This window comes from Epithele typhae (assembly GCF_022376455.1).
Source record: "Epithele typhae strain CBS 203.58 chromosome Unknown BXZ73scaffold_307, whole genome shotgun sequence".
NCBI lineage: Eukaryota > Fungi > Basidiomycota > Agaricomycetes > Polyporales > Epitheliaceae > Epithele > Epithele typhae.
In genome coordinates, this window is record NW_025954498.1 from 7,701 (window position 1) to 16,968 (window position 9,268).

Here is a 9,268-nt window from a genome sequence, read left to right on the forward strand (position 1 = left end):
GGCACTCATATGTGTGGCTATGTGGTACATATAGACGGTAGTAGCAGGTATAGAGCGCCCACTCATATGAGCTTATCCGAACGCCAGTAGCGGTGTATGTTGTCATTGATATGAACGCCAGTGGCAGGGTATTCTGGCGCCACCCAGTGGCGGAGCGGGGAAATGTGGGACATTGAGGAAATACAGAACGTTCGAAAAGGAATCATGGGGTGCGGGGAGGTGATCGAGAAGCGTCCGGACGCGCAGGGAACAAGTGACACGTCCGAGAGCGTGGTGGGCTTGGCTGTCGGCGAGGTCTGGCTCGCGCGCATGAGCAGCGGGTGGCGGCGGCGATGTCGGTCAGTGCGCGCGTCGATGTGTGTTGCACGGGGTCTTGTTAGTGGTGATGTCTCGGTGGTGTCGGTGATGGGGCGGTCGGTGCGTCGCGCGGGCTGGTGGGCATGCGGTTGGAGTTGGTTCGCGTCGCGGTGGTTTGGTACGATGCGCGCGGTGCGCATCACCGCGAGATGGGTCTCGACGTCAGCTCTCTTCCTCATGGCGCCCTCCCCAAGTACCTCCGCACCATGCTCGACAGCGCCCAGTACGGCATGCGCCTCCAACCCTTCGTGGACCTGAACGCGCTCCCCGAATGGCCCAAGCCCGACTCCGCGACACGTCGGACCCGCTTCATCCAGCACTACATGCCCAAAACCGAGGCCTCGCCCCCCGTCGCTCAGGATCCGACCTCCCTGGCACAGGTGATCGAGCGCGGAGATTGCGACGAGGCAAAGGGGCTCTATGAGCGTGCGCACAAGTACTCGGGCGCCGCTTTCCAGATTCCGGATCCGTTCGCCGGGCTCCGGATCGCGGTCCTCGAACTCGCGAAGCTCTGCGACTGTGGCTCGCTGTGGATGATGGTGGGCTGTACGGAGAAGAGACACATAATCAACATTCGGGTGCGTGCGGCCCACATCTGCAGCGCGAGAGGTTGGCTCCTGATCGGGTTCGTGCAGGTCGTGTCGATCCGAAAGCTGCACGACCGTACGCCCGTGTTCGTGGTTCTCTACGGCGCCGCCTGCCCGGACGAGGATGTGCAGTTCGTCGCATGGGCGCTCGCGCGGAACGCCGCGACACCGTTGAACCCCGGGGTCGCGTATCTGAATTCCAATCAGTTCATGGTACATCGCCTCACTGTGAAGCTCCTTCTGCAGATGCTCCAGATGAACAGGAGCCTCGTCCCCCCCGATCTCCCGATAGAGCGCAAGCGCCTCAAAGAGAACTTCGCAGCATCGGTGCTGGGGCCTGTGGGGCCCTTGTACGAAATCTTCTTCGCGGGGATACAAAACCGACTACTGTGCGCGACTTGCCGGGCACGATCTAGGAAGGAGTGCTCGCAGTGTTTCGCGGTGGTGTACTGCAACGAAGGTGCGTCGTCATCCCCCCATCATCCCGGCACGATACCATCCTCGTCGTCGCCACTCCGCCAGAATGCCAACGCAAGCACTGGGCCGTCCACCGCGACGACTGCATCCCGCGTGCCGCGCCGGGGCGCTGGATCACCGTCCAGGCGTCGGATCTGCACTCGGACCCTTCGCGCTCCGGACACCTCACGAACACCGTCGACCTCGTCCAGCACCCCGCCGCGGATGCGCGGCGAAGGGCGAAGCCGTTCGTGGTGAAGCTGTGGCACCCGTCGTGCCTCGTTCCTTACACTCCTGGCTGCATTCGCGGGTACTACAGGACGATGGAGATGATCGACAGCAGGCGCTCGCTCGTTCTTTCTATCAGCGACCCTAGGGAGCTTCTGGACATACTTGAACAAGAGCTTATCGGGCCGCGCATCGAATACGGGGGCATGAGAATGTATCGCTGGGCCAAGAGGACTGGGACTTGGACTTACGACATCTGCGTGGATCGGGTGCCTCCGGCGGCGCTGTCCGGTTGGTGAAGATCACTTGCGCCCCTCGGCCTGGACTCGCACGGGCGGCTGGACGTTCCAATGTTGCGCAAGGCGGGGTTCCTTTTGTACGTTATAAACGTGTGTATCGATGGCTGTACGATGAAATGAGAGTTGGGTGGCCATGCAATATGACGTCATCGAACGAGGACGCCAGCTGAGCGAAGAGACCAGAAGCCAGCAGTCGACGCCTGTGAGGCTCGGATTGTCTGAGCGGCATTCGAAGGATACAAGTGTAACAAGGATGCAGAGATGCTTGCGTGTATATGGACCCCCTTCGGTTATGCAAGAGATATAGATCGCACCATTCATACGTTCACCAGTGCAGCTCCTTCGCGGGGACGTGGTCCAGAGAGAGCGAATACGACATATCGCCCGCCCGCTTGGCCCATCGATACATCGCCCTCGCGCCCTCCTGCCCGCGCGGCCCCTTCATCTCATCCAACAGCTCATCTAAACTTAGCGCCTCATCGTGCCAGTCCGCGAAGCAGAACCCGAACGAGCGCCGTCGGTCCATGACGAACGCCCGCCACAGCTCGTCGTCCTCTTCCGGGATCAAGATCCTGACGACGAACGGCTTCAGGCCCCACGTGTTGCGCGGGACGTAGCCTTCGTCTTCGTCTTCCGGCGCTGGCGCCGTGCCAGCGTTGGATCGGACTGTTCAAAGACGTACGTGGGCATGCCCAAGTACTCCTGGCGAGTCCGTATCTGGTCGTCGCGGCGTGTGAGGATGATCACTCAGCTCCCGCACCACGGGGGCGGTACGCGTCCCACACGGTGGACGTCCCAATGTGCCCGTTGACACTCTGAACGTCCGAGCGGGCGAGCGGGAGGGAGAGGGGGCATGAGAGAGGGTCGCGAACGAGATCGATGGTCGACGGCTCACCTGCGCTGCAATAGGCCACCGCCCGGCACGCTCCGCACGCCTTCACCTCCCAGCTTCCGTACACCGCGCATGCCCAGGCCGGCGAGTCCTCCTGGAGCGACCCGAACGGGAAGAGGACGGACGTCACGAAGCCTTCTTCGCCCCGCTGCCGCACCACGGTGACTCCCGGGGGGACGTACTGCCTGTTTCTTTCCAGGACGAACGAAACGGCGAACTTGAGCACGAGGTGGGGCATGGGGGAGCGGTTGTAGCGGGGGTCGTTTCTTCGGGTCGAGTGCGCTCCCGCACCTCTACTAACGCCCTTTACTTTCTTGACAGTTCCAATAGATGCTTTGTTAGCACGATTTCAGCCTCGGGGTCGCTCGCGGAGCGTCACCTTGGTGACATAAGGGGATGAGATTGTCGTGCACGACCACCAGCCTACCGCTTTCTGTCAGCCCGGCCGTTGAGGACGCGGAAAAGCGTCTGCTCGTACCTGAGTGCGTTCCCGACGTGATTTTCAGCTTTTCATGGCCGTCGGGGAGATCTAGCGAGGGGGACAAAAAACGCGCTCGTCACCGCTGGGGGAATTTCCGGGTTTTCAATCATTTCCGAGTTTTCGGGCACCCGCATCGCCCCTCCAGCGCTTTGGACAAGCTGAGTGCATAAGACTGTAGGTAGAGCACCTTGTACGGCCCAAGAGAACCGCGCAGCAGCAGCGAAGCACGCTCGGCGATGAAGGGGCGTCGTCGACAACGGCAGCGGGCCGCTCGCGTGGGCCGCACGTGCGGAGGCCACGCGTGAACACCGCCACCCTTCACGCCGTCGATGCAGATCCAGCCGCCGTGGGCAGATCATCTTGCACTTATTCACCTCTCGACCCCTCCCCTCTCGACCCCTCGACCACGCCCTTCCCGTCGCCGCCATGAGTCTCCGCTGTGCGCCAGGATGTGCCACACACCCATCTCTCTCTCGTCCCACCGCTTCCCCCGCGAAAATCCGACGTCCCCAGCGTTTTTCCCGCCCAAATCGCCATGGATCCCACCCAGCACCTCTTTGACGCATACACCAACCTCTCCTGCCACTCTCCGGACATTCTGAGCACAGAAGACGAGTGCAGCATCCAAAATGATACTTATAAGCCTCCCCGCGACATCGACGAGCCATCCGCGGCCGATCTGCAGCCCCGCTAGTGCGTAACTGCTCGGGTTGTTAGTGTTACATAAGCGATTAACACCGATCGTTAGTCTCGCGGGTTATCCGTCGTTGCTCTCGACCTCCACCACCGCTCCCCCCGCAGACTCCCGCCCCTTCCCCATCCCCCGTCGCCCGTCGCCCACCCACATCAAATATGCCTCTACAATCTGTACCCCTGTGGAAGAGCGGTTCCGATCGTCGTACTCAGCGTTGGACCGCGCGCTAGGCGGCGACCAGCCTCTGCTCTACATCCCCCCGGCCCTTGCAATTGAAGGCCCAACGCAACCCGCACACGGCATCGACGACGCATCTCTGAAGAAATTCCACTATGAAGCCCTCTTGTTCTTGAGCTACTCGGACCAGTTGGCGGTGGACGACCTGTCGGGTACGCTCTACGACCCGTTCTCCTTCAACGTCGCATTTCCCGGCTCTCCGTACGACGACGGCTCCTCCTTCGCCTCATCCCCCGCAAGCAGCCAAGGTTCGACGGGCTACGACCTTCCATCGTCATCCTCCGAGGCGTCGCCGTCGCCCACGGCTACCCATATCGTCCCACCGCCTCGTGCCTACCACGAGGAGCCCGCATTCCCCACAACCCCGTCCACTGTCCTCATCCGACGCCGCAACCGCCCAGCTGCACGGTCTCCCGCCTCCTCAGAGTCCGGAGAGACGTCGAAGAACCCATGGAAGTGCCCGCACTGCCCATTCATCCAGCACTCCCGTCGCACCCCGGACTACAAGCGGCACGTCGCCACCCACGGGCAACCCGAAACACTGTGGACGTGCCGCGGGGTCCCTCTGCGCCACGCGAACGATACGAAGCACACGCGGACGCCGGTGCAGATAGAGGACGTGTGGGTGGCGAGGGAGTGCGGGAAGGAAATGGTGGGCGGGTGCGGGAGGACGTTCTCGCGGAAGGATGCGCTTGCGCGACACCTCAGAAACCCGCATCTCTCGTGCGCTGGGAGGGGCCCGGTAGAGGATTGGCACCAGGTTGACGGTGGAGAGGCTCATTGAAGTCCCCATGTGTGTTTTCTCTCCTCACTTGTACCATGTGCATTCATTTTTCGACTTCCGCCTATGCGTATTTATGTTCTTTACCCCCACAACAATCTTCACGATCATTTCTCACGTATCAACCGTACGCGCATGATGAGTGCATCGGACGTCCATGAGGCCGTTGGTCCGTTGTCGTTCTTGTTTGTACGTTCACCCTGCGAAGGCTACAGTCTGCCTCCTTTCTCTGCCCTCAGTCAGCCCTCCATTGATCGACGACTGCTTTGCTTTACGCGTGATTGTAATGTAATGCAATGGCAGCCGGCATTGAAGCGGAGGATGGACGTCACGAAGGTCATCGTCGGGGCAGCGTAACAATATTTGCGCGCGGCGGCTGCTTGAGGCATGCCATGTTCGCGAAGGAGCGCCTACTTTGTGCCCGGCATACAGTCGACGATGTCATCAAGCTGCTCCGCTATCCTCGCTTTCTTCCGAGTCCGTCTCAAGATCTAATCCATCCTTCGACCACCTCTGCGACTCGCTCGTATCCACATCATCATTCAACGTCAGCTCTGCCTTCATCCACGACTGCTTCACCGCCCAACATCCCACGCCCCCTTCGATCCGCTCCAGCCAGTGCCTCAGCGGCTCGTCCTCCGGGTGGACGTGGCCGTCCCATTTATACACCTTCGGCGATGGGAGTCCAACCCGACATCCCGCCGGGCCCGTGGCGTTGCTCCTCACGTTCCAGAGCTCCGAGGTGAAGCTTCGGTACACGAACCTGTTCGTTTCGCATCTCTTCCGCCCGGTTTTCGGGGGACACCCCTGCAGTAGGAGCATCTTGAGCCGGGTGAGCACGGGCGCGCTCTTTGAACCTGGACCGTCACCGGCCGCTGTGGGTAATGATAGCGTGAGCAGACAGAGCGCGCGTAGAGGGAGCATGTGGGCCTACTCGTAATCGTCCTCGCAGGTTCGATAATCGCCCTACTGCGCAACCCGAGCGGGACGCAGTCTAATCGGACATGACTGAGGCCCGGGGCGCGCGTCGCCCACGCGAGGAGGTTTTGAGAGTTGACGTCGCCCACGACACGCGCCCTGCGCAGCTGCGGAAGCAGGGGGCGCAACGAAACATCAACGTCCTCGCCATCGTCATGACACCGGGGAAAAGGAGCGAATTTGAGATATGTAGTCCGAGATGTTGACGCAGGAGAGCTCTCGCAAGAGCGGGAAGTCGATCACCCCGATCTCGGACGGAATCGGGAGATGGTACCACCAATAACCCGCGGCCTTGACACAGGTGAGGGTGTAGAGATCCTTGGCGACGAGCGCGAAGAGCTCGAGGGCCTGGGCGCGGAAGGCTTGCTCCTCGGCACGCTTGCGCTTGATTGTTGACGGCTTTTGGACGGCTGTGCGTCGAAGCCGGCATGGACGTCTTTCTTGCTGCGTCGGCCGGACGTGAGGAAGAGATGGTGTACGCGTGGTTCGCGTTGAGCTGGACAGAGTGGAACCGGAAGTTGCCAGGGCGCGCAATGTCTCGGACGCGCGTCGAGATGAGGGCAAGGGAGCAACCTGTGAAGCCGCCGTCAGCATTAATGGCGCTTGAAGCAGCTCAACGTGACGTTCAATATAGCCCTCATCGCCGGCTTCGACGCTATCCCTGTCAGCTGGGCATATGCTACGGCTGGGCGCGTGGATGCGGTGGGCGGGGCACGAACTCGCGATAAAGCAAAGGGAGCCTGAGAAGAGCGACGAGGATGTAGTCGAGACTTCGAAGTGGACAAACGGCGTGGTGAAATATGTGGAAGTGCTGGGCGGTGTTGAGCTAGAAATCGGTTTCTTCGTGCCAAGTTGCTATGCCTTCGATGAGAGCGTCGGCCGTGGGCTTCGCCGCGACGACGTCTACCCGGATGCCGAGTTCTTCTCTCAGACATGTCGCTGTCGTAGGACCGATGACTGCCGTACGGCTGTGTTGCTTCGTTGTGTCCACATACTTCCCGACCTCGAAGAACTTGTTCAAGGTTGGCGAAACATGTCGCGCGGAGCTGGGCGCGAAATGCACCAGCCACCAAATGTCGTCTGTAGCAGGATAAGCATGGAGTCAGCTCGTAGATTCGCCACGTTCCCGAGCATTACGCACCTGTCCAGTCGCCCATCCCAGCCAGCGCCGCTCTCAGGTCCGCTTCGAACGTTTGCGACCCTTGCGTCGCATACACCTGCAAGCTCTCCAGGCCGATCCCCGCCTCCTCCAAGATATCGGGGAGCGTGTCCCGATGCTTATCCCCCGTGAGGTACAGAAGCCTCTGCGTCTTCGGGGAGTCCGAGCGGCGAGTGGGGTCGTCGACAATAAACCGCGCGAGCTTCTCGCTCGTGCCTGCCCCGGCGCCGCGGCGCACATCGCGCGGCGCGTGCGGCGAGTCGGGGTACGCGGCGCGGATGCCCAGCAGCGACGCGCTGGTCGTCGCGCTGACGGCGTAGAAGGGCACTTCCGACCACCCTGCGACGGAGTCTGTGCACGACGTTGGCCGGGGACGGGGGATGTGCGAAAGGTCGGTGCTCACCTCGACGGCCCTCTTCGTCCTCCTCCGCGAGCTGCTGCACGGCGGCGCGCCATGCCTCGCATGCCCGACCGCTCGTCACAATCACCCCTAAGAAGCCCGTTTCGTCCCCGGCGGAGGAGATGGGTCTTGGCCCGGGGCGCATGGTGGTAGCGAGCTGCGCGGCGTTGGTGGGAACCGTCTGGAGGGCTGGGACCGAGAGTGCGTGGAAGCCATGGGCGGCGCATGCGTCTGCGTACTTGTCTGGGCTGCCATCTTCAGGTGGGGTGCGAAGGAGAAGGACGCGTGTGTGCATGAGACTGTCCAGCACGAGCTTGGGCTAAGCTTGTGGATGCAGAAAATGATTCAGAGGCGCTGGGTAGGCTTGAAAGGTGGTCGAGTAGCAGGTGCGAACGATGAGGGTGAGCGAGGGAAAGAGAGGACATCGTGGGCAAGATGAGAGTCGAACCAGTGAGCTCATCGGGCCCCGGAGCCCCCAGTGCGAGATCTCGAAACAAGCGGGGGCGTCTCTCAGCTTGACTTCTCCCGTCTCGCCCTCGTCAGTGGGCCGACGCTCTTCCCTTACCCTCGCTGGTCTGGGTCCACAACGGCACTATTCGTGCTCGCCTGTCTCTATCACCCCATAGCAGACCGACGTCGCAACTATGTCCAAATAGGAGAAGCCGCTGCACTCCCTCATCGCTGGGACGACTGCAGGCGCGATCGATGCGTACGTTCTCCATTTACATATCGTGCGTCATGGACACAGCTGACGATACGGACGGTGTCGCGCACGCAGTTTCATCACCTACCCGACCGAGTTTGTGGAGACACGGTCCCAGTTCAGTGGGAAGTGACTGCACGGAGATCGTCTGCGTGACAGTCAGAAAGACGTCCATACCAGGGGCGTTCAGAATTAGCCGCAGAATTCTGCGCTGCAGCGGCTGCCGGGAAATGCAAGCGCCGTCACATACTTAGGAGACGCTCTTCACTTCGTCTTGTCCCCCAACCCACTCTGGACTCTACCCGTGAAGTCTACCTGCTATGGCTTCTGATACAGGTGTTGTTAAGAATACAGCTGGTGTGTCCCATCGCTTGTCCTTTGTCGATTCCGCATTGACCTGTTCAAGAAGCTTTCCTCAACTCGGAAGACGAGCTGGAGGAGATTGGAGCCCTGGACGAAGGCGAGTCGCATTTTCTACTCTTGCGATGGTCTGGTTCCCGGCGTCTTTGGCGCCAGATAGGTTCGCTCGTCCTCGTCTGCCCGCTTTTTGTAACGGGCACTTCTCCCCGTTCCGCATGACGCTGCACGCGATTGTCCTAGCCATGATACCGTGTTCGGACCCTAATCTGGGACGCCGAGAACACTGTAACTAGCCTTCGAACAGTCCATCCGAGGTTGGACGGGGCGCAGGCCGGATCGCTGCCCAAGGGCTCTTCCAGTGGCGCCCCTACGGAGCCCCTGTGAGTCGCTAGCGCGACTCCTTCGGTGGCCCGAGCCCGCGCAGGCATAGATAGCCACCGTGGTCCTCGACTGGCCCCTTCAGAATTCGTCTCATCTCTAATCTGCTCTCTATCCTGGCTTCATGTGCTGAGATAGACCTCACGTGCCCTGTCAGAGCCTTCCCCCTTACTACACTCTTCCTCCTCGCCGTCTACCAACCGCAGCTTCCATGTCGTACTGACCATATTCCCTATAGGCGCGCCCGAGTTGGCCAAGACCGCTCTTACTCTCATGAG

General features: G+C 60.9%; 1 protein-coding gene across 1 annotated transcript; it reads left to right on the top strand.

Moving 5' to 3' along the window:
• Positions 1–440: 440 nt before the first annotated feature.
• BXZ73DRAFT_60081 (uncharacterized protein) lies at positions 441–1,927 on the top strand (the record flags this gene model as incomplete). The annotated part of the gene is made up of 3 exons (XM_048021703.1): positions 441–935; positions 993–1,404; positions 1,467–1,927. The coding sequence occupies 3 exons, from the start codon at positions 441–443 to the stop codon at positions 1,925–1,927; spliced, it is 1,368 nt and encodes a 455-aa protein (XP_047870679.1).
• Between the last annotated feature and the right edge of the window lie 7,341 nt (positions 1,928–9,268).